At 38.0% G+C, this 25,508-nt stretch overlaps 1 protein-coding gene across 6 annotated transcripts in view; it reads right to left on the reverse strand.

Moving 5' to 3' along the window:
* The window catches only part of NAALADL2 (N-acetylated alpha-linked acidic dipeptidase like 2), a 415,927-nt gene that overhangs the window by 224,042 nt on the left and 166,377 nt on the right, over window positions 1-25,508 (reverse strand). For all 6 annotated transcript variants that reach the window (XM_058844296.1, XM_058844298.1, XM_058844297.1 and 3 more), the window contains one exon: window positions 940-1,444. In XM_058844296.1, coding sequence (XP_058700279.1) covers window positions 940-1,444 — 505 coding nt within the window. The remainder of the gene's footprint in view (window positions 1-939; window positions 1,445-25,508) is intronic.

Below are 25,508 nucleotides of genomic sequence, written 5' to 3' on the forward strand. Positions count from 1 at the left end.
TTCTATTCAGTAACACACCTGGATGACCATGACAACAATCTTTTCTAATTTCAGGTATGGGAGTTCTGCTGCTTCTGAACTCACAGTAAACAAAAAATCTGTAATGCATTACCTTTAACATCAAAAACAAATTTGCATTCCAGAAGCCAAAAACAAGCTCATCTTCACTCACCTTATAAAAGTAACTTTCAAAAGCTGGCAGGAAAACCTATTTTCTTCCACACTCACTGCTACAGAAAAGTGACTGTACTCTGATACAAAAATGTTTTATAGACTGTCAAAGCAGTGAAAGGATTTCACCCTCAAAAAAATAATAAAATCAAACCCTGTCAAGCCCAGGTATTTTACAAAAATTTACATTCTTAAAACAGATAATAAAGAATAACAAATAAACAAATCACCATCTTTCAGAGTGCAAAGGTTGATTTTTCCATCCTAAACCTATGGAGAAAAAAGGTTTCATTTACCATATAGAGAAAAAACCACCAGTTGGAGTTCACATTTGTGCCAAAAATTAGATGGGGATTTCTTAAAGCACAAAATATTGCAAAACATCATCATATCAACCTTGCTTTTCAACAGTGTTATTTGGCAGTCAGCTGGATCTAGGACAGCTGTTCTGTTGTCTATATTTCAATTCAATTTGAATAATCTGTGGTTTTCAATTAATTTACATTAAAGATAATAATGTATTTAGCAACAGAACATTATTAAAGCAAAACCTGTTACGATTAGCAAAAATTTGCATTATTAAAAATGAATTTTTTATATGCTTATGAACAACTCCCAAGCATCATGATAAAAATGAACATAAAAAAAAGTCATGTTTTGTAAATAAGATTCCATATTAAAAAAAAAAAAAAAAAAAGAATCAGGAGAAGACACAACACTGGCACCTGAGAGCATTTAGACAAAAAAAAAACCTGCCAAGGTACATACCTGTAAATCTTTTGAATATTTTCAGCTTTGATTTCCTTGAGAATTTCATGGTAGATATGAAGATTATTTGGCTTTCGAGATGTTGGGGGAGAAGGGCATTTCTTGCGTGCATAATATCCTATCACAATTCCAAAAATAAATAAAATCAAAGCAGTGCAAAATACTTTCAGTATCCGAAAAAAGCTGCAGCGGTTGCTCTTTGGTTTTGGCTGTCTGGTGTAGTGGGAGATGTAGTCAGGGTCTTCCTGAAGCCTCTGGAACCTTCCCTTTGGAGAAGAGGAAGGCTGGATGGGCTCCAGGTCGAGGTCAGGGCTCTGTGAGTTCCCCAGGTGCTGCTGGGCTGCGCTGTCCAGGCGGAAATGGTCAAATCCAGGCTCCTCCAGCTCTTTCTCCATGTCCCACTCCAGCTCCAACGCCGTGGCTTGGAGCTCATCGTTGTCAAGGTATGGAGAGTGCCCCTGTGCCCTCTGGTCTGCACTCACTTTGTGATAGGCCATCTTTTTATCTATTAAAACAAAATTTAAAACCTAAATGTTTGTTTCTGTGTGCACACATAATCCATTTATTTGTTCTTTGCAAACCTGAGGGAATGAAACGGGCAATAAAGCCAAAAGTTCTCAGTATTTCACTCTCCCCATTTCCATTGTCCTGTCTTTTGTAGGATCAGCAGTCCCATGAACATCATCATGGGAAATACGTTGTAAGAATATGAATAAAAGAAATTTAAAATGCCAATGGCAAACCACTGAAATTATCCAATTATTTTGTCAGTCCTCGAGATAATATTAAAAAATTGAGTGAAGGCTCAGAGTTTCCAAAACAATTATTTGTTACCTGAAAGTAATTTTAAAGCTTAACAAGTGTGTGCACCAATCTCATTTCACACACCATACAAAATAATGCCGCTAAAATAAAGCTGAAAAGCTGGAAATAATATGAATTGCCTGATCTGATTTCTAAACACAAGGAAATGATAAATTAAAAAAGAAACTTCAGGGTGACACTGTACTTACATATCAATAAAAAGCTTCCATTTAGATGGAGCATTCTATTATTTATAGGTATTTTAAATGCATAGTTCCTGAATGACTGATGAATTTACTTAGAAATTGTCCCAGCTGTTTTGCTCCACTTATTTTTCCCATTTTAATGAATCAAAAGCACTGCCAGGTAAGTATTTGTAACAAAATCATTCTTTTAATAGCGAGGCATAACTGTGGCACTTCTAGATATTTCTATGGAAGTAGAAGCCCTCTAAAAGGAACTCTGACCTCCAGTACAAACACTCAAAGTCAATCTTCAACAAATCATTTTTGACAGAGCGCACCAACAGGGTGCCTTTTCCCCCACACTCTGACAATAGCCATTCCAACACATAAGCATCTGTAATTTAGGGCTTTTCAAACATCAGACTCACTTCTCAATTAGAATAAAATGAAGATAAAGATATGAAACCTCTCATAGTGATGAACGTTAGACTGACACCTACAACACTACATTATCACTCCACTTTTATGTTTTAAGGCGTTTTCACTCTCCAAGACTCACCTCCAAGTAACATTACCATGTAATAGAGGAACCCACTGTAATGGCAAAGTGGAATTCAGCTTTTTGAAACTCTCTGAAGAGAGCAAACTGCTTGCAAGCTCCAATATAATGAAACAGCCTATTGTCCCCTGAAAGGCTATCTGCCTCTATACAATACCAATTTACAGTTCCTATTTTCCCCCTACAGCCATATAAATTTCCCTCACCCATAACTGTCAATGCCTGGGAACAGTCAAGAGAGCCCACATGCTCCAAGTCACCATTCCAGTCCCTTTGCAAATCAATTTTCACCCTGCAGTCCAAACCCTTCCACATGCAATGGGAGCAACAGAGTTTAGAGTGAGATGAACTAAAGCCCCTTAAATTAGTGTGAAAGCCTGGATTATTCATTTAAATAACAACTGCAAATTTAGTCTTTAAATTCCAGTGGAGTCCACAAATGGCTGCAAAGTCAAACAGCTGCAAAGCTGCTGTGGCTGCCCTCTGTGGACTTTGTTAGCCCAGCCCTCAGGAGTGAAGGATGCTCTGAACTTCAGCACCACAATCCCCAGGCTGTGAATCACCTCCAGGTCTCCCAAGGGAGAGCTCCGCCTCTCCATCCAGGTTGTTCAGGAAGATATTCAATAATGCCAGCCCCAGAAATGATGCCTGCTGCACTGAGCTTCCTGCGAAGCACCAACTGCACATCAAACCATGTATTAATATTCTTTGAAAAACTGAGATAACTCATTTTCAAGCTATTTATCTGCCCTTTCACTCCATCTCCTCTTCTGTTAGTGGGAGGATTAATTTGCAAACCATCAGTGACAGAGATCACTGCTAGGTAATATCAACTGCCCAACAACCTCATCTTCCCAACTCCATATTGCTTTTTATTAGAAATTAAAGACTGATGTTTTGCCCTTTAAGCAAAGTAAATCATCACTGCATTTCATAAACACATAATTTTGGCTCTAGAATTCCTGATGTCATATAACAAACTGTTTTAGCCAAATAAGTAAACCCTTGGCAGATTAATACAGTACTAGCCATAAACAAGAATTAAGGCAATTTTTCAGATGCAGTTTCATGGCAAATATTAATCTTGCTGAGCTTATAATTGTTGACCATTGCCTATCTGTGGTAGTTATGTTTTCCCCATATTTATGATATTAAAAAAAAAGTGTGCTATTGTTCAATGGAGTGTATTAATAAAGGTTATTTAAATCTACATATAAATGCATAATAAAAATTCATATGAAATATCTTGAAATGGTTAGTAATGGTTATTATGCAGATGAGTAGTAACCCCATTTCACCGCTTAGCATCTCTGCGAGCCAATTTTCATTCAAAGCACCACAACCAGTTTCCTCACTTCAGGAAAATAAAAAAAAAAACAAACCAAACAACAAGAAACACACAAGCAGCTAAATGACCTAAAATAAAAAAATCAATGTTCAATTCAGTTTTATATTTGAGACCAGTCTTTGGAGTATGGGAATCTTATTAGCAACACACGTCCTTTAGTTAAAGAATGCAAAGAATGCAAGAGTAGCTGCAGTTGTTCACTCCACTTTTTCCACTAATACTTCTGAACTCATTGTTTCAGTCTAAGGACACAGCAAAACTTACCTGGAAGTATCTGAGCTCAGGGCCTGCGCTGCATTTAACCATTCCAAAAGGAATTTTACAAAGTTCTCAAGGCACAGATCATTTGTGCCCTGCAATTTAGTATCTAGCTGGTTAAGGAAGTAGGCATGACTTAAACATTATGTATTAAATGTAGTTTTGACTTGCAATTGGAAGGAAAAGAAAACACTACATATCCACAGTAATAATGAATTGTGAAAAGAAAAAAAAAAGACAATAGGAATACAGAAAAAAATTGAAGTCAAGAAAAAGCACTGCAATATTCTCGTTCAGTCTTCTCTATAACACAGACCATAAAAAGAACATATTTTTGAAAGACATTTTTGAAAACTTCAGGAGATAGAAAATTTACCCCATCTGCCAGCAAGCTGTTTCAACATTTAATTGTTGTTAAATACATGCTTTATTATAAAGATAAAAGAGCAACTGCAAAATGCCAGAAGTCTGAATATGCACCAAGTGAGCTTTAAAGCCACTGTATAGGGACAGCAAAGGGGATCATAAACTCTGGAATACTGGACAGAGCCAAGCTGATGACCAATAAAGCTGATGTACATTTCTATACTTCCACTGATTTGTGAGGAGAATGTTTGTAGAGAGGTATCAAACCAAAGCTAAATGTCCTTTCAATTAACTGTACACAAGAAATCAGGAGAGTCAGCTTTATCAGATCGTTATTGCCTTAACGAGCCCATTTCAAAACTCTCTGCCTGTGCTTTGACCTTAAAAATAACACATTTACATCCTGCCTGATAGAAACATCTTGTTATGGAACCATTAGAAACTTCTTTTCTTGACAACTTTCCCTGCTTCAATCCCTTTTGAAAACTGTAGAATATGATCTTCATTAAATGTCCTGCCACCCCCCAATACCTCCATAACAGAAAGGTGAGTTTACACAAACATTCTATGAAACCAACAAGGAAAAAGCAGTATGATCATACTACTGTCAACTGTTTGTGACTGCAGTAAAATGCAGCTCATAACTAGCTGAGACAATCAGCAGGCTCATGCTCCTCAGGAAGTGTGGCAAGTGTTAACAGGCTGCCCACAGCCAGCTCTTCTCAGGCCAATCTGCACTGAAAAGGCAAAATTCACCCAGGAACTCTCCTAAAGGCATTGTGGCCTCTTTGTACAGTCATAAATCCAAAATTCCAGGGTTGTTGGCTCATCTCATTTTGAAGGGGTCTTTTGTTCTCAGTATCTTCTCTACAAAGCCCTTTTCCTGTAAGTCCTTGTAATCTTTTTGTGCCTAGGAAAGCCCCCAAAGTAGATGGAATATCACCTGTTCAAAGGGCCAACAGCCATGCTGATCATGGAACTCAACACCCACTGCACTTGCAAGGCTTTAAAGTATGTATGACAACAAATTAGTACTTTGTTAAACGAGATCATGCCAAGTTTCAGGCCTAGACAAATTTCTTCAGCGTTATAAATCCCTGACAAAACTTGTTTGCAGAAGAGATTATGATACCCTTGTCAACAGCAATGTTACACTACCCTGTAATTCAAAAATAATAATGTGATACTTCCATCAGCGCTGCCTTAATTTTGTGCTGTAATGATTTCTCCTTTCCTTCACCTTTGGGATATGGGCTTGGCAAGCAGTTCAGCTACAGCAGGACAATTAAATACCTTGTCACTCCATAGAGCCACCAGATAAAAACAGATGACAAAACTCACCAGTTGTTCACATTTCACTTCAGATGAATGCAACCTGAAAGACTGAGCAGTGTCACAGCAGAAACAACAGAGATCAGACTGGAGAACAGCCTATGAAACACAGCTAAGTTGAATCTAAAGTTGTCTCTTCATCAGTAAGTCCTTTTTGGCACAGATGAATGATATAGAATATTTAACCTCTTCCAAAATCTCTCATTGATTTTATTGTATCATGAACAGCCCTGTGGGCCAGGATACCATTAATATCAACACAAAGGACAGCCACACGAGCATGACAGGGTCTGTGCAGCACCCTGATGGAAAAGACTCGTGCACGACAATGTCCAGCCGGAACAGGAATTAATTTGCCTACAATCAAATGCATCAGCCACCTGAGCTATAACATCCTGGGCCATCCCAATGTGCATAGGTACATGGATATATTTGCCTGCTGCCTTTTCAGAATCTCAGAATTCCTGGGGCTCGCAGAAAGATTGCAGGAAGTTCCTCCTTCTCCAGCAGAGAAGTATCAGGTAACAAAAAGGCAGCCTGAGCTGGTCTCTAATATGCTGGGCATGTATTACTAACACAGAGCTTTTCCATTCTCAAGCACACTTAGTTTGCAAATACCTACTTGCCTGAAACAAAACTCAGATATATCTACTAACCTTATAGGAGCTAACAGCATCTGTGATATATGCAGAGTCTGCCGAGGAGGTTTATTAACACTGCAGTGTAATCAGATCAGTATAAATGGCTCTGTTATGGAGCCTGTGTGTTTCTTGTGGGATGTTCTGTGCTGCTGCCTTTGCTTTGCTCCCAGGACAGCTCTTCCCTCCCATTAGGGTGGGAACAGCTCAGTTTCCTCACTGTTCACTCTTTTTGCTCACTTGCAAACATCAGGATGACAACGCCAAACAAGGGGAGAGAAGCCACACACACACTCCAGTTTCTTAGCTCATGAATTAATCACTCATTTTTCCACTGGAATGAACTCTCAGATCCTGCTGTTCTCCTTGAGAAGGGCACTGGATAGGATTTCAGTGTTTCTAAATGCAGAGAAGCAGACGGAGAATCAGGACTTCCAGGGCTAGTTGGGATGTGTTGTGTACGTGCGTTAACTGTTCTTAAACTGGCTGTAAGGGGAAGAAATTCCATCCCACATCTCTGTTCATTTGCACTGGCCCCCAGCCCCACCACCTAAATCCTCCTCCCAAACCACCTCCCCACCCCCATCTTCCCAAAACCCTGCCTGAGCTCCTGCCCATCCCACCCAAAGCTCTTCTTCCAAAACATCAGTCTTTCCCTTTTCCCATTTTTCCTCACATCAACTGTCTGTACACTAACCTAATATCCAGTTTGCCTGCATAGATATATTTTTCTGACTTCAAGGTTTCATCAATAATATATTTTGCATTACATCCCCCCAGACATTATAATTACCTCTGAAAGAAATAAAATACAAAGCTTTACCAGGACAAAAACTATTATTGGGGCATTTGCATTTAAGCTTATAGTTGAATTTGATGTGAAATAAAATCATTGTAAATGGTGTTTAACTTGAAAATGCTGACAGCAATAGCTGTACTAACAGGCCATAGCAGTTCTTAAGAAAGTTAATTTTATATGACTCATTTCTGCTTCGGAAATTTTTACGTTGCCAGTCTTTGGCCTGGGCATATTTCACTTTGATATTTTTCAAACTCTTTTTTCTCTTTAATTAGAGTCAATCCTATTTAAATTATTATTTTTAAAATTAAGTCATTTTAACTTTGGAAACTGTACACTTGCAAGCTACTACACAGTAATAAAGTGTGCTAGTGGGAATCTTCTGTACTTCAAAAGATGCAAACCAACATTGCAAAATATCATGTGGTTTCAACCCATATATTGGAAAGAACAAAAAAAACCACAGACAAAACCCACAAAAACCCAACACCACAACCAAGCAGCCAACTAATAACAAAAACAAACAAAAGAAAACCAAAATTAAAAGGTCACTTTTATGGATGAGCTACAAACAAGAAAAACGGGAATCTGGCCTCATCATAGGCATCAACTCCCTTCCTGATTTTAAACCATCACTGACAAAATCTTGCAGTGAAAATATTAACACATTCTGTTTGGGGAAAGAAAAAAAAACAGACTAAACCAAACAAAAAAGAAACCACAACCCACAAACACGCTGGTGACTCTGGACCATTTGGGATACAAGTTTATCTAAAACTGGTCCAACTTTGCAGCAGAGTCATCCCAGAGGACACAGCACGAGATCAACATCCTGACAGCTCTGGGGTATCCCCAGTGAAGGACACTCTGCACCCTTTCTGGGCAAATCTGTTCCAAGTGCTCCAGTTCTCAGAGTTTAGGATCAGTTTCTCAAACTTAGCTGGTTCCAGAAGACAAATCTTCCTGTTAGAAATATTTCATATGGACACCAGAGATACAGAGGAAATACGAAGCTGTAATGTCTCATGTCAAGAGTCATTTTTTGGATAAAAACAAGACTTTAAATGATATATTCAAAATACTGATAGACACACACAATGTTCCTGCTGTCACCATCCTGTGCTATCTAACCTGCTGTAGAAAAATAGGTCAGTACTTGTATAAAAAAATTAAATTCTTACTTCAAGACATCTTCTAGATTTGTTTTTTGTTTCATTTCTTTCTCAGTGGGGTTTTACTCATTTTTATCAAGTTCAACAATGACAGGGAGCCCTTAAAAATAATATAATATAGAGCTGAAGATGGCAACATTTACAATTTAGCTTTATTGGAATTTTACTATATTTTGATAGATGACAGCTTTAATGATTCTGTGCATGGTTTACGGCAGAAAACAGTAAGGCAGTAACATAATTTTCTGCTCTTTCCAATGATCTGAATCCAAAGAATTCAGAAAACATCCAAGTGTACTTCATAATCACGCCAAATTTATTTTCTGGGTGAACTCTCAAATGTTAAAGCTCAAGTACACAGAGTGATGTTGCCGTGGCAACTGCTGCTGCTGCCCAGGATGAGCCCATGTTTCTGAAAGCACTCTTGTGTCCCCCGTACACCTGCCCAGGCACACGGACACCCCACACTCCTGTCAGGAGGCAATCCAGCTGCTCAGGCATCAGCAGCCCCGAGACTGCTCCTGGCGAGGCAAGGGGACACTTGCAGGAGCCACCAGGCTGTCACAGCCCTGCACATGATCCCTACAAGGGCACAACCACAGCCTGGATGGACTGGAAAAGACCTTTAAGGTCACTGAGTCCAGCCATTAGCCCAGCACTGCCAAGGCCACCTCTACACCATTTCCTCAAGTGCCACAACTGCTCAGCTCTTAAATACCTCTGAGGTGGTGACTCCACCACTGCCCTGGGCAGGTGTGCCAGGGCTTTCAGTGAAGAAACATTTCCTCATATCCAATCTAAACCTTCTCTGGTGCAGCTTAAAGCCATTTCCTGTCTCAGCACTTGTTTCCCGAGAGAAGAGACTGACCCCACCTGGTTAAAGCTCCTTTCAGAGAGCTGTACAGAACATAAGGTCTCCCCTAAGACTTCTCCAAACAACACCACCTCCCTCAGCTGTTCTTCCTAAGCCTTGTTTACTTCTGCTTCTAGGGCCTAAATGAGAAACCCTTCATTTGCCCCAAGATGTAATATTAGAAGATTTAGTGTTGCTGTAGCTATAGGCAGAGTAGAGAAGTAATATGTTTGGTGTCCTTTGACCTTTTCTTTTCCTAAATCTCCACTGAAATAAGCTGTCAGGTTTGAGAAATGTCAGAGTTTGGTCATTTGAGTCTGCCTGGAGGTGTAATTTTGCATGGTGTACAATTCCTGTGAATTTATCAGAACATGTTTTTTCACACATAGTCAACATGGTGTGACATTCAGCATCCTGAATCTGCCAATGTCTACATGCTGAAATGAGCTTATGATTTCTCTTAAAAAGAAAATCTGAGATGTGTTAGTTCAGGTCAACAAAGGAATCCTCAGTGGATTCCTCAGGACAAAAATTAAAGGAAGCACCCATTCTTTCTGCTGTTTCCTCTGCACACCTATCTTCTGGCAGCTCTGCCACAGGTTTAAGATCTGTGATGAAGTACATCTTCATGTAAAGCTTCACAGATCAGTAATTTATGTGATTTCAGTAGCTCTCCAGAAGAATTTCACACTTTTACTTAAGCCCTTCTGGAACAGAGCCACAAAAACAGCCAGGTCTGATGCTGCTTTCAGCCAAATCCTACCCAACTGTGACCACGTCCTTGGAGAAGAGGCACAGCTGCTCAGCCCATGGTTTAATCTCCAGCCTCTCTTTGGTGGTTTCCCATCATTATCTAGGGAAACCTCTCAGCCTTGCTGTGCTGTATGGAGATGAGGGCATTGCAAGAAATAAACTGGAGAAATTCATTGTCCTGAAGACTCCCTGAGTTCTCAGCCTCAGCCTGATCTGGTCATTTTTGACACACTCAGGTTGATGGTCAAGCTTCCATCTATGCACAACATACCACAGACTGGCAGTGGTCTGAGCTTATCAGTACTGTTAGTCCATACACATTTCTCAAGGAATAATTTCTTAAAAAGCAACCATAACACTTCTTGACCACTTAGAGAAGTGTGATACACACCTTATAATCTAAAAAAAATAGATCAGCGACTGTGGAGGAAAAACTTCTCATAAACCTTTACACTTGGCCATGGGTGTGCATAGCTATTACAGTTTAAATGGTTTATGCTGTAGAACTTTTTGATTTGGAGACATTAGCAGTTGAACAGAAGCGAAGTGTGCATTATGACAAGAACAAAGAGGACATATTCAGGAAACATATAGCTTAGTACACTGAGCTAAAGGAGGCTATAAAACCATGTAACTGATGCTTAGAGGTATTGCAGCAATTCCCTTCTCAAGTGGGAACAGTGCACCAACAGAAGGGCTGATAAATTTCTGCTAATTCAGCTCTATACCATCAGCTAAATGAGGGCTGATGATCCTGTAAGATGCTGGACACCCATGTCCAGCTACACACCCTGGACAGGACAGACAGTGATGTTTGGAACCTTTCAGTGAAGTAATTGTAATCAGAAAATTACAATCTGCTGACAGCAAAAAATGTTAAATAATAAATGCCACAGGAAAGCATCTGTGAATGACCAGCCACAGAGCATACTTTGCATACTGGCTTAATATGTGCTACTGCTTCCTCTCTGATATTCTTTAAAAAGCACCATTAATCCAAAATACCCCAAGGAACAGTGCTAGGAAGAGACTAAACCTTCTGTCCCTGCTTTCAGCTAAAAACCAGAACATGTCCATATTTGTATCACAGTAGAACATGTCAGAGCCTCTTAAAAAAAGATGTGATGAGACATCAATTACAATACTGGAATTAATTCTGGAAAGTTACACTGAAAAGTTTACAATTCACAGAATCATGAAAATGTTGGCTGGCAGGGACCTCACAGGGTCACCTGCTCCAACCTCCCACACAAAGCAGGACTGCTGCCAAAAACAGATCTAGTCACCTCATCCTTAAGCTGAACTCATCAAGCATTCAATCAGAGCCAAAGGGTTCAATATAAACACAAATGAGTGCCATTGCACTCCTTTTCTTTCCTCTGCTGCCAGTACATCCGCTTCTTAGTAAAAATAACATCAGCATGCAAACATAAAAACTCTCAGACCTGTAATATAACTGGTTGTTAAAATTCATACAGACATTTTTGCTTAAAAAAAGAAAAAAAAAATACAATACAGAAAAGAGACAGAACTGGAAAAAGAAATGAAAAGTCTTAACACATAGACATAGCAGCCATGGCATGAAAAATTCATTTCCATTAATGAGACGTGGTAGTCCCCAGGCCAGCGCCCTTTGTATGTGAACCATGTTAATCAGATTGTATGAGCATTTGCTGGAAACTCTTGGGACAGCAAGCAACTATAACTATACAGCAAGCACAGCAGATTAGCAGCTTGCTAAAAACTGCTTGACTTGTAACCCTTGAAGCACAGGAATGATGCAGGTTTGCCAAATTACTGATAAATGAAGCATTTATATGTCTCGTATTTGTTGCAGCCTTTGATGCCAATTTCCACATCACCAAAATGTGGGCAAAACTTCTCAGGAGGGAAGAAAGCACAGAATAAACACACAAATAAGGTCTGTGTCAGCCCAGCCTTGGTCACACATGCTTCTGGCACAATGCCTTGCTGTTGCTCCCCTACATCTCCAAAAAACCCTTCAGTGAACTGCAGCTGGGTTGGATGGAAGCACCAGAATTCCCACCAGGACTCACTGCAGGAGCTCTGCAGGTTTGGATGAGGAGTACAGCTGGATTTATAGCAAGGCTGAGCAGGACACCAGGACCTGCTCTTGACCAGGCAGACTTCTCATGAAGAGATCCTATCTAGGAACCCTTCAGCCTGAAGCAGGAAAACCATCTGGATTTAGGCTTTCCTTCCTTCATCTGGCAGTTAATACATTTAATTGCTTCCTAGCTTGGGCTTCATCTGCTGCACCTTTCCACTGACACAAACAAATGGAAACCTGTGCTACTTCAGACAGCTTCATTTCAGAAATATTTGATTTGAGAGTTTCATGGAAATTTCAAAGTTATAAAGCTTTTTATTGATTTTATTCCCAGCCTAATTTTAATCTCAGTCACCAGCTCTCACCGTCTGTGCAGAGCCAGGAGTCGGTAAGAAACCAGCCTTCTCAAAAAGTCACCCTCCAATTAAAGAGAATCAATAAGATAATCTCCAAAGAACATAACCTGGCAATATTCATTAAAATATTGTCCATAATTGACTCTGAAAATGAGTCCCAATAAACATGCTGTCAGTGACTCCGAACAATACAAACTATTAAATTCTGCAAAATACTGTATTAGCATTTTCAACATGATAGAGATCATTTTGATCAAAATATGAATTACAGTCCAATTGCCAGCCTTTTTTTCTACCTATAATACTTAGATGTCTCCTTGAAGGAAGAAGAGAATTCATAAAATAAACAAATGTATAACCAACTATCATTCATATGCAGCTTCTGTCTCTCTGCAGGCCCCTGGGAAATTGTCTAGATCACTGTAGTGACTCTCAGTATGGCCCTGGTCTCTCCTGCCTTTCTTCCCTTTTGAAATACAAATTAAAGAAAAAAAAATAAATATAGAAATAGGGATACAGATCCTAAACTCCACAAGGATCTGTATTTTCTTTGACTTCAAGAAATGAAAACAAAATTTTTCAGTTTCCCCAGAAATGTCATTCAAAACTGAACATGCTCTGCTTTACCTTACATGTTAATTATTTCTCTTAGAAATAAACATTTCCTCACTAAAAATGTGCATTTTTATTAAATTTAGGGTTTTAGTGGGAATATTTCCCTCACAAAACAACTTAATCAGCTTTATTTATACATGACCTAATTCCAAGCTCAGGGGAAAAAAAATAAAAAAATAAATAAAATCAGAAGATGCCCATGAGGAAGAGGATCAGGACATGCAAACCAAAAAAGCAGCAGCACTTCCTTTATCTCTACTACTTTTTTACAGCGAAATGTCTTCCACTGAGCTTCACAGTACAGTGTTTTTCATGATTTACAGCAAGGAAAGAGGCAAATCAGTCTCTAGTGAAAAGTCACCCAAGCTCATGAAAAATTTAGAGTGACTAAATTTATAATTAAAATGAATCAAGAATCATCATCAGAAAACAGTTTGTACATTAACAGAAATTCAAGACTGAAAATCTGAATGCTCTTCCTTTTTTTTTTTCCTTTTCCTCCAACAGCAGACAGACAGGATTTGCTGTATTTTAGACATAGGACATACCTGTAATTTTTTTATGTATTAAGGGTATTTAGAAACATGGTGAACTATATTAAGTATGTCTCATAGCTTTTATAATTTATTTATGAACAGGGGCAGTATTAAAAATAAATGATCTTCAATAGCACTTAAAAGTAAAGCTGTTTTGAGACCAAATGTTAGGCAAATGGCACGAAAATGTAAAACTTGGGAAGTCACAAAGCACTCCTCTATCACAAAATATTTTTTTTTACTACCAAAATGCAGCCTGAAACGACACAAGCAAAATCATTAATTGCATAACACATCATTGGCTATCAGGATATTAGTTAATTACTCAATTTTTCAATCTCTTTTTATAAGTATCAAGCTATGACTGCTTCACCCAGAGACACCAAGGCTGTAGCTGCCCTGCCAGACATTTCAGAGGGCTTGGTGTGAATGTGGACAGAAGAATTGAGTTCCATGACCCATTTTCAGACTCTTTTACAAACTTCCCAAATGTAACCATTGCGGGGTCATGCCCAAACCCCACCACACTGAATGCAAAGACAACATAACCCTGCAGTGACCCCTGTGCCACATCTGTATGTAAATAACACCTAAATGCTCCATAAAGCTCTTTTGGACCTGTAATCCATTTCCATTTTCCCCTTACTTCCAGATCCTGGAAATAATTAAGCCTTCAGTTAAACCAATTAAATATTGTGTGCTGTCTCAAAACCATACTGGATTTTTACCTTCCTCTGATAAACTTAGTCCAAAATAATTGCAGAGAATACAATTATCTACCACAGTCACCATCTGGGACATGAAAGCAATCATTTTAATTATTGCCATTGTAACTTGGGACCCACAAAGACCATTTTCTGGGCTACATATGGAGTTTATTTTTATGGATTAATGTCTAAACAGGTGGATGTAACATAGAAAAAGGCAGTTGGATAAATGCCCATAAACTTTTCTACCCAGTGTGGACTACTACAAAGAACTAGAGAACTGAATTTTATATCCAAGCTGGTTGTTAAGCTGCTGGGTGATTTCAAAAACAAAATCAGCACTGTTCTAAAGCACTTTTATGTATCATTGAAGTAGCTACCACTGAAGTAAAGAGATGGCTTTCTCATTAGAGACGTGGATTATCAAAAACTAGCAATTTTACTGACTGTATTGGGAATTTTGTTTATGGGAAAAGGAGAATACTTTACTCTGGGCATTTTTATTTGAATAGATACCTATGAGGATGCACCTCTAGCACAAGCCATCAAAGTTAAAATGGATTTATCCAGCAGAGCAATCTCGCAGAAAAGAGCAAAGGAGGACTGCAATCTAATTAAATTAATGAGAACCAGAAAAATAAATATATAGGGAATGAAATGTAGAGAGGGTATTAGCTTAAGAGTTTTTGAATATAGCACTAAAAAAAGCTACTTAAATGCCTCTGAAGATAGTTTTAATCTGGTTTAGCAAGGTCAAAATGACTGCAAAATGAGTAAGAAACTGGAAAACTTACATAATGTGGTAGTAAGCAAAATCTTCTTAGAGCCCTATCACAATTTAGGCTTCACACAGCTGAATGAAACCTGAATGGACTCTCATTTAATGAGCCCATTAGACCCGAGTCAAGAAGTGGAAGTCTGAAGATTATTAATGAATGCAACAGTCAATGGAATTCCCAGCCTACAAGTGTTTGAAAGGATCATCACTTCTTCATCCTGACACAATGAACTCCTCCTGTGGGCTGCAGAGGCTGTTTAACTCTCATCAGTATTCCAGGAAATGAGTTTGGTCAGTTCCCCCAGTCTGTATTGTGAATCCAGCAGAACTGAGTCAGCAGTAGCTTTCCATGCCACCACACACCCTGAACTATGAGCTAATAACAATGGCTATTTTCTGGTTTGTTTTTTGCTTGTTTAAACTCCAAGGTTGGTGATCATCAAGATGTCACTATTGCTTCTACTATTTTAATAAATGATGAAGACCAGTTCTGGGCTGAGGTGAGCTCAAAGCCAGTTTGCTGGCCAGAAGCTCTGCATTTGGTGAGGCAGGAGCAGCACAACCCATCCAATCTGCAGGGCTTCCTGGTGGAGCTGGATGGCACTGGAGCAAAACCCCAACAAGTCACTCACCATCACACCTGGATCAGTGGATGTTTCCAAAGATATTCATGACCACTACAAACACACTCAAATAGCCTACTGAGGGGCTGGGGAGAATGCTCTTCTACCTGATTAGGGCAGATCTTATCGTCCTTCTTCCATGCAGATTTCACATCTGCAGATTTCCTCTCTAAATTAAAATGATATCTTGCTTTTTGCTGGACAACACGCTCCAACCTTAACCCTCTGAACATTGTAATTGCTTTGAATGAAATACCATTAAGGGTTGAAATTAAATGCATTCCTGAAGTATTTAAGCACTGAGATCTAAATACCACTTTTTGGCAGGCCTGCTATGAGCATCCAGATCTAGATCTTTTTGTAAGATTTACCTGCAGCATACTGTAAAGTGCAAGGATTGAGTTAAATCTTTTAAAAGATAATGATACAAGTATTGAAATAAATGAAAAACAATCATACACGACCAGGAATATTCTAATAGTAATGTTTATCCACAGCAATGATCTGGAGTAGGTCTTCATCCCATAAGGAATATTTGACTATAGAAAATAAAAACATCTTTGCCATGTTTTGAAACTTAATAATTAGATTTAGAGAAAATACGCTTAATTATACCCAGAAAAATCAAGTCTGACTGCTTGGAGGGTGTGAGTCCCTCAGTCCATCTGCTGAGTACTTTCACTGCTTTTTTGGCACTTCCTTGAAGTCATGAACAGAACACACACGCACAGAGGTTAGAAACGTTTCAAAATCATGTAAGCAGATGGTGATACAGCAGGTAATAATTTAATTACACAACTCCTAGAACATGTTTCCAAAAAAAATCCTCAAAAAAACAGAAAGAGGAAGGGAATTAACAATGTCCAGTCTGATCTTTTAATTGCAGCGCGACGGCTTTCGTTGAATTGGCACTGATTTTCCACCCATCTATTCTGCAGCTGGAAAGAGAATAAACAAGATGTTCTATGTTTTACTCCTAACACAACATTTAAGATGAAAAAAAATAAAAATTAGCATGATAAAGTATAGGTTGTCCTCGTAGACAAGAAAATAACAGCAGCACCAAAAAAGGAAACTTATCTTTAGTTTTGCAGGTACAAAGAGGTCAGAAAGATACACACACATCTGCTCTTGCTTCTGTGCAGAACTCTGATAGTTCTGAAGTGTGAAAGCAATGAAAAAATGCTTATTAGAAGCACAAAATCCCATGGACATGGAGCAGCACGATACAGACAAGATATCAGAGTTGAACAGAGAAATTAAATGAGAATAAGAGAAGAGCATTAAAGAAAACAAAACAAACAGAAAACAAAAACAAAAAAAAACAACCCCAGCCCAATATTGTGTTGTCTGCTTTACACCTATGAAGGCTGAAAGAGAAAAAAGGCTCTCCTGAATGCTCTTATTGAAACTTCATGTTTTAGACAAGGAATTGCTGCCTACAAAGAGGCTGAGGATGTACTCTTGGCTAAGGATGTCACTTGGATGTAGAAATATCAAAATCCCCAGCATCATTCCAGCTAGGTATAGCTTGAAATGCTAAATAAACTCAGAAAAATATATTAAAATAAACCTCATAATGAGAACAAGATGAACACTGAGGTACACAAGGTTTGGAGTGTTAAGTCAGTGGTGCTGAGTCATCCTAACCTAAGGAATGTGAAATCACATCAGAAATACATCACCCTTTGCATTATGGGCATAAATTAAGGCATGAAAGTGTAAGGAAGGAAACACAAATGAACTGGAATAATCAGAAAACTGTCACAGACACTCAGCATGTTCCAGCCCCTGCTGGCATTATGGGATGCCTTCTAGTGAGACATTAAAATATGGGCAGAAGAAAGGAGGATTTGGTGTAAGGTAGAATTAATGGTTGTGAAATTACCCAAAAAATAATACAAGTTCATACGTAATACTTCAATTTTGTCACAGAAGGTGTATTTTGTCCTTATGGAAAGGTCAAATGGCTTTAAGAGTCACAATATCTGAGTCACGAAATATAAGTACTAATTTATATATATGTGCATATAGACATGTATAAAAGAAACATCATAAAAATCACTAGTTGAATTTTTGGGTTATTTTCACTCTGACTACAAATGCCATAATTGGCTGCCTAATTGGAAGTAAAAAAACCTAGGCTTATGATTTAGGCAGCTCATAATGCAAACTTTCATTGTATTATTTTTTTATTAGTTCAATTTCTCAGCAAACTCCTTACGGAAATGGATTATGGAAGTTGGGTTCTGGGTTTTATGATACTATAAAATAACATATGAAATATTATTTAGCATTAAATATTGTAAACAAGTAAGATAAGGTCTCTCCAAATTGTGCATCTAGTCAGCTCCAACTTGGGATCAGCTTCTCTCTCAGAATGCACAGCAAATGAAAAACCAGCACAGCTTCCTGGAGCATCACCTTCTCTTTGTTACACACTTATTTTTTTCCTATTTTTTACTGAGTAGGTATAAATGGAATAAAAAAGAGATGTGAAGCGTTTACAACTGTATTCCTATCATTTCATTTTTTGATTCTCACAATTTATTCCCCTATAAGTTAACAAAACAGAACAGAAATATCACAAAAGGTCACTTGGATGTAGAAACATCAAAACCCCCAGCATCATTCCAGCTAGGTTTATGATGTATAGCTTGAAATGCTAAATAAACTCAGAAAAATATATTAAAATAAACATCATAATGAAAACAATAATAAATGCCATATAATTCTGTGCTGTGCTTGTCACTTGAAAAGGAAGTTCAAATCAAATTTTAATAAATATGACATATGATTTCAGAGTGTAATAGTGCATTTACCACATAAGACAATTACTTTTTTTTAATTGAATTCTGTTTAATGAAGCTTTACCTTATTTTTCAGACTACCTACACCAGAGCGTTTTGGAAAAAGAGTCTGAAGACAGAGTCTAATTAAAATCCTCTGCATGTCCTATGCTGTTGTTGTTTGGGGGATTTTGGTTGCCTTTGGGTTTGTTTTTTTTAGGAATGGCTGTTGTTTTATACACAAATTATCCACTTTATTAAGTATACACAAGTATACATGCACACAACTATATATGTGCCTGAATTTTCTATATACAGAATAAATGGAAGTTATTATCTGGTATTTTCTTAAAAAAACTACACAACCACTCAACTACTGTTGTGGTAACAAATACCTTATTAGAAAATAAAAGTGGCAGTAAGAACTACCAGGTTTAAATGTTTAGTGGCAAATATTAGGCTTCTGACTATTAAAATGACTCCAAACAGCCCTAAAGGTGCTGTGGCTGGACATGTGAGGAATGGGCTGAGGGAAGCTCTTGCTAGAAGGGAAGTCAGCTGAGAAACAACCTGCTCTGTCCTCCAGAAAAAAGTGTCCTTGCTCAATATTGAGTATCAAATTGAGTGAGTTTGCCCCAGAAAAGGTGAAGAAAGTAAACCAAGAGCCAGTTGATCTCTTTTGTCCACCATCAACAGAGGTGGTGAAAATGAAAATGCTGTTAGGTTTTCTGATGAACATTTATCATCCGAAAGTTCTGCCATGGCAGTGAATAGTGGTAAGCAGCCACAAGAAAGCTCAAATAGAAGAAGAAAAGACAAAAATATTAAATAAGCTTCTAAAAAAAGAAAAAAAAAGGGTTTTTTTCAAACCTCCCTTGAATGCTAAAGACCCTACAAAGAATAAAAGGTAAGACAGGTCTGATATAACTCACACAGCCAGGGAAGAGTCAGGATCAGCATGAAACACCACCAGCAACCACCATCCCCAGCTCTAATTGGCTTTTAAACAGTGCCAAGCTGATTGATGTGTCCCTTCTGATTTACCATACACTCTTCTTTTGGTTCAGTGAAGTTAAACATGCAGAAGAGAATCATGTGTCAACCAGGAGATTAGTTTTAAAACCTATATGTTGAAATGAATAAATTGTACTTTCATTAACAGAAGTAGGCCATACGCCGAGAAAGTCATTGGATTCGCTTCACTGGTGAACTGGAGCAACAATATCTGATTAGAAAGCCTCAGCAGTTCAAAAGTCTTTAAAGACAGGTCCAGTGGTTATAAAATTAATTTTTAATGATATTGTTCCATCTGGGAGATTTACTTCAAGGGCCAAATGGGTTCCCTGAGCTGAAGTATTAGCTTTAACAAACCTGACACATCTACTATCTGTCTACTATCTGCTTAAAATACTATTTAAAAGTTGATGGGAAGATGCTTTCTCTATTTTTGTTTTTTTCTCCAGCAGTTTTCAAGGTCCTGTAATACATCCATAGTAGGAAACATTAGCAGCATTAAGCTGGGTTTTTTGGTTTGGTTTTTTTTGGACAATTTGGAAAGCCTGGAAGTTTTCTAATGGTAATATAAAAATGTTATAGAAAATTGGGGTTTATTCCAACTGGATTATATGATGACCCTTCCTTTTGGGGAAAAAAAAATAAAAATTAAGGTTTCCAATTCCAAAAATAGAAATGTATAATTTTCAAAAAATATATCAAAAGTAATCCCCATAAAACTTTTTTGTAACTTTCACACAGTTTCAAAACTGAACAGGGATTAGAAACTAAAGTCCTTTCTCTTAGAATTCCTGCTAAATATTGCCATTTACAGGGTTTTGGTTTTTTTTTTTGTATTCCAAGTAACACAAGGCTCAAGTGGCTGCTGTTAAACACAGAATCCAACTTTCAAATTTTAAGCACAAACAAATCAGGATTTATTTCTTTTTCTCAGAAATATTAATATATGTTACATTTGTTATATGAGCACAGATTTTTATTCAGTTAACCAAGTGCAGCAACAATGCTGAGATTTTATATGGAAATTCAAGGATAATTCAGAATGGTATTTAAGTGTATACTTTTACATACTTGTAAGTATTTAAAACTTATGACTTATGTACAATTAGAACAATCAAATTGCTGTAACACTGCTACATGAATATGGTTTTTGAATAGGCAGCCTCTATTCTAAAAAATGTTTTTGTCTCTGGGGAAAAATCAACATCTCTTCAACAAAAAAATAAGCACATGAAGCTACTGAGCTGTATTTTGCTACTGTATTTCTACTCATATCACAAGAGTGAGTTTAAAAATAATCAAGCAGACCTGCAGTTCCTATTCTGATAGCAGGATCTTTTTCTATGACCACAGGCTTCAGGACATGAAAGCAAAAAGGAGCAATTGCTTTGTAACCAGCATAGCAGGAAAGAAAGCTTTCAGCTAAGTCTTTTGGTAGCTAAAAAAAAAAACAAAACAAAACAAACAACAACAAAAAAAAAAATCCCCAAACTTCCTTTCTAAAACTGGGACATATTTATGGAAGCAGGGAAGTCTGTTTCCTTGACCCAGAGTGTATTCCATGACTCACATTTCATGGAGCAGCTCCAAGAGAGATGGGAAAGAGACCAAGCTGAGCCTCTGATTCAACGAGTGCTTAATAATCATCATCAAACTGAGAAGGAAAATTTTGAAGTTGGGGAATCTCCTCAAAAAAATATCTTGAGAATTTAATGCAAAAAAAGCATTAGCAGGTAACATTGCTACTATTCAAATGAAATTGAATCAAATCAAAGTATCTTTTTTCCCTTTTAAATAATAATTGCTCCAGCACTGTGGCTTTCTGTTTCTGTAACAGACAACCTAGCACAAAGTTTACAAGGCATGTTTTAATCCACTTTTTTCCCCACAGAAGCCATTGGAAAGCAGTTGATCCCCATTCTTTTATCAGTTTCTTTCCCTTATAAAATATGTAAATGCTTACCAAAGTTACATTTTAGAACAGATGTACATTTTACAGTCAGCAAACAGAAGTTTTTCACGGATAAAACGACACCTATGCCATTTATGAAAAAAACATCTAATACAGCTGAAAAGGAAAGAACATGAATAACCGAATTTTGTGTCATTTCTACTTCATCGAAAAACATTAAGAATTAAAAGTAGAGATTCACAGTACCAGAGAAAGAAAAAAAGACTAAAAGATGATTCTAAAGGTCACATTATCTTAACAAAGTGCCACTTTCTGACAGTGTGACACTGATATAGAAATAATATACTCCATTTACCAGCAACTGTTCTATGAGATCTGTGCCCTCTGCACTCTAAACAAAGAAATTAGTGATTTTCCTCAAAGGTCACCCTGTGAGTGTGATTCTTCTCTGCTGCTGAGGTGAGCAGCTCCAGGGCTCAGATCCTGCGCTCTGTTTTGGGCCATTTAGTCCAAGAAACACTGAGGGGCTGGAATGTGTCCAGGGAAGGGAGCAGAGCTGGGGAAGGGGCTCAGCCTGGAGAAAAGCAGGCTCAGGGGAGACCTTCCCACCCTCTGCAGACACCTGAGAGGAGGTTACAGCCAGGGGGGGCCGGTCTCTTCTCCCAAATCACAAACAACAGGACAAGAGGAAAGGGCCTGAAGTTGTGCCAGAGGGTTCAGATGGGATACAGGAAAAAATTCTGCATGGAAAGGGTTGTTAAACACTGGAACAGGCTGCCCAGGGAAGTGGTGCAGTGCCACCCATGGAGGGTTTAAAGGAAACGTAGCTGTGGCACTTAGGGACAGATTCATGGTGGCCTTGGCAGTGCTGGGTTATTGATTGATTTGACTTGATAATATTAAAAATGTCTTTTCCAGCCTAAACAATCTATCAAAAATGAGATACTTGCCAATAGGTATCTAAGAAACATCCGATCTGGGCCCTGAAGCGAGTCTTAGAAGTGTCACCAAAACTGAAACAACCTCTCCCCAGATGCACTTCTTTGTGCCACAGGACAAATTCTGTCTCTCTTGCAAGACAGCAGGCTAGAGAATTTAAGTCCCAGATCCAGAATCTTTTATTCTTTCCAGAACACAGCTATTTGAAGAAACGTTATCTCCTTTTAGCAGGCAGAAAAAGCAACAGCCTCCACTTTCCACCTGCTACTTGTGTGCATTAAAAAATACAGACACAGAGGCAGGAACGAAACATCAGCTCCATCCCTGGATGTGAAATCCTGTACATCAGCCTAAAGATAGGCTTGTTACATAAGATACACCCAATGCTGGTTCATGGGAACTGTTCCATAACAACAGACCATGACAGCCCATTACTTAATGTGCCACTGAGCTGATGTGACTCAGATAATAACACGCAGGGAAATTTAACGCTTCCCGGCACACACTCCTCTTCCTACAAGAGTCCCTTTTCAAACCCTCACGGCACAGTAGCTGCTCTGCCAGCAAGGAGTGGACCTATATTTAAAGGTTATTAAAAGGGCAAGAATCAAGAAAATAACAATGATCAGCTCTGCAAAGCTCAGTAATAATAATAATAATAAAAAAATATAATAATGCGCTGACATTTCTATATAAGATGCAAAACTGAAACAGAGATGAAAAGATGAATAGAAAAGAATTCAGAGAACTAAATGCATGTTTTGTGAATAAGATATGTCTCCAGCAGTCATTCACCATTCTGACCTTATCAAGCTTTTCAGCTTATCCAGGATAGTTAGAAGTGTTTAACACCTAAAGAACCAACCCACTGGAGAACTGTGAAACGAAAGCATCTCACAGGAACTTGATTACCAATTCACCAGGAAATATTATTGCTGTGAAAAATGTATTAAAATGACACTCCTTTGAATAGCTCCTCTTTCTAAATTTTTGAGGATCTATCTGTGTTTTAATGAGGATCTTTGGGAGAAAGAATCTCAACAGTTATCCAAATACATTATTTTGGTTAAAGGCATTAATCACATCTGTATGCAAAAACTTAGCACTGCCATAATATTGTGTTTGTGTAGCACAAACCATGATTTTCTTGCTGTTCTGCTGCTCAGTCTTCACCAAGATTTTACTGGGCTTTATTGATCCTTGCACTTGTAAATTATGAAAATTTGTTGAGGGGGAGGCTATAGATAAATCTGTCAAGGCAGGATTCACATGCACATTGACATTCACCTCACAAGGAGAAAACTGAGCTATGCCAAAACTGAGCTATGTATGGAAGAGTCCTAGAAGTGATGGAGAACATCTCCCTTGGTCTGTCCACTTCTCTCTTGACCCAAGCACGAGTCCATCATCTCTGCAATTTAACAGAGCCTCCATTCCCAAGACAACTCAAACCCAAATCCATCTCTCAGAATAATACTGCAATCTGTAACCTCAGTCTTCCCCCTGACTCGTATTCCTTCACACTCACTCCCATTCTCTTGTTGGAGAAATTTGTGAAGAGCACATGAAAATCTGTGGGGCAAAAGGGAAAAAAGGCAGAATTAATTATTTCCTTCATCCTTGGCAGCATGCTGTCCCTTGAAGGGATGAGCTGCTGCTTCAGGGGTTGCACACATATTCTGCATTGAGTTATCACTCTATAAACTTGCTAACTGAAGCACCTCAATGCTACTTGAAGGTATCAGAAAATACTGAGCTCTGCACCTTTTTTTTTTTTTGAGCTACACACCTTCAAGATCCTGAAACTAAAGGCCTTTTAAATGGATTCTTTCCACTTATCTCATAAGCCTCAGTGCTTCAATCTTTTTACTTTTTCAAAAGCAAGCTGGTAATACTTACCTATCATTAAAATGAGAAGAACAAATTGATTAGCAGTTGTAAAGTACATTAATTTGAGATAATCAAACAGAATAGAGTAGGTAAAACCAAAAAGTATGTAGACTTCATTGATGTGATACTGATCATATAAATATATTCTTCTTTAATAAGTAGTACTAATATTGTTTTTCACCAAGTCAGAAGGGTATTATTTTTCCTGAAAAACTTTTATACCTTATTACTGCAATCACTTTTTTAATTTCATGCTTCCCTAACTTTATTACTGTTAATTTTACTCACTTAATTCTATCTATTTTCTACCATTCACTAGGAAAATTGACAGAACTTCATAGGTTTCTGATAAATAAAAGTTAAATGGCTTTGAGAAAAAGGATATTTATGTGTACAGTATGCTTTTTACCACCACTGGAAGCCTTCTGACATCCTACAGTATTTATCTCTGCAATTCCCATAAAAAATCCTGCAGCCTCAGAGCAGAGGCCAAGGCAGAATGAAAGCAGCAGTGACTGGAGAGGCTCTCCTGGCTGTGACCCAAGGAACAGCCCCACCCTCTCCAATGAGATTTTGGAGCACATCTCTTGCTGAACTTCTGTCACTGCCAACTGAAATCCAAGCAAGAATTAGTATAATATAAGCCACAGCTGATCAACATCCTGCACTTCATCATCTTTACTCAGGAAATGATTCTTCCCCTCCAATAACAGGGCTTTTTAAAGGAGAAAAGGATCAACCAGGAGTTGTTCAAATATTCCTGTGATTTCTCTGTCAGGTTACAACTGAACAACAAATGGTGGTGCTTGTAGTTTAGAAAAAAAAAAAAAAAAGAAAAAAAAAAAGTCCATGTCAGCCAAACTCCTACATGAAAGTCAAAGATGAATGTATTTATGTAGGATTCTCAATACCTTTTTCCTTTACCATTCCCTTAATATTTGCAAAGTGAGCTTACAGAAGAGCTGTAAATCAGTGCTCTTTCAACAGCCTAATGCAGACAGCTTTCTTGTATGTTTTATGCCTAATGGTGGGCTATACAATGAAAGCCTAATATCTATAACTGAGAAGATATTTATATTCATAATGTAAAGGAACTGGAGAATGAGTCTTTAGAATATTGTAGCTTTCAGTCATCTTGGCTTTAACTCCCAAACTAATGCTGGATTATTAGAAGAAAACTGCTGTATTTCCCTCTTTCATTCTGTATTAGCATGACAGTGGAAACAGTACACTATGGAACTGGAAAGATGTTATTGCACTGTGAGTCCTTAT

The sequence above is a fragment of the Poecile atricapillus genome, chromosome 8, assembly GCF_030490865.1.
Source record: "Poecile atricapillus isolate bPoeAtr1 chromosome 8, bPoeAtr1.hap1, whole genome shotgun sequence".
In the NCBI taxonomy this organism is placed as follows: Eukaryota; Metazoa; Chordata; class Aves; order Passeriformes; family Paridae; genus Poecile; species Poecile atricapillus.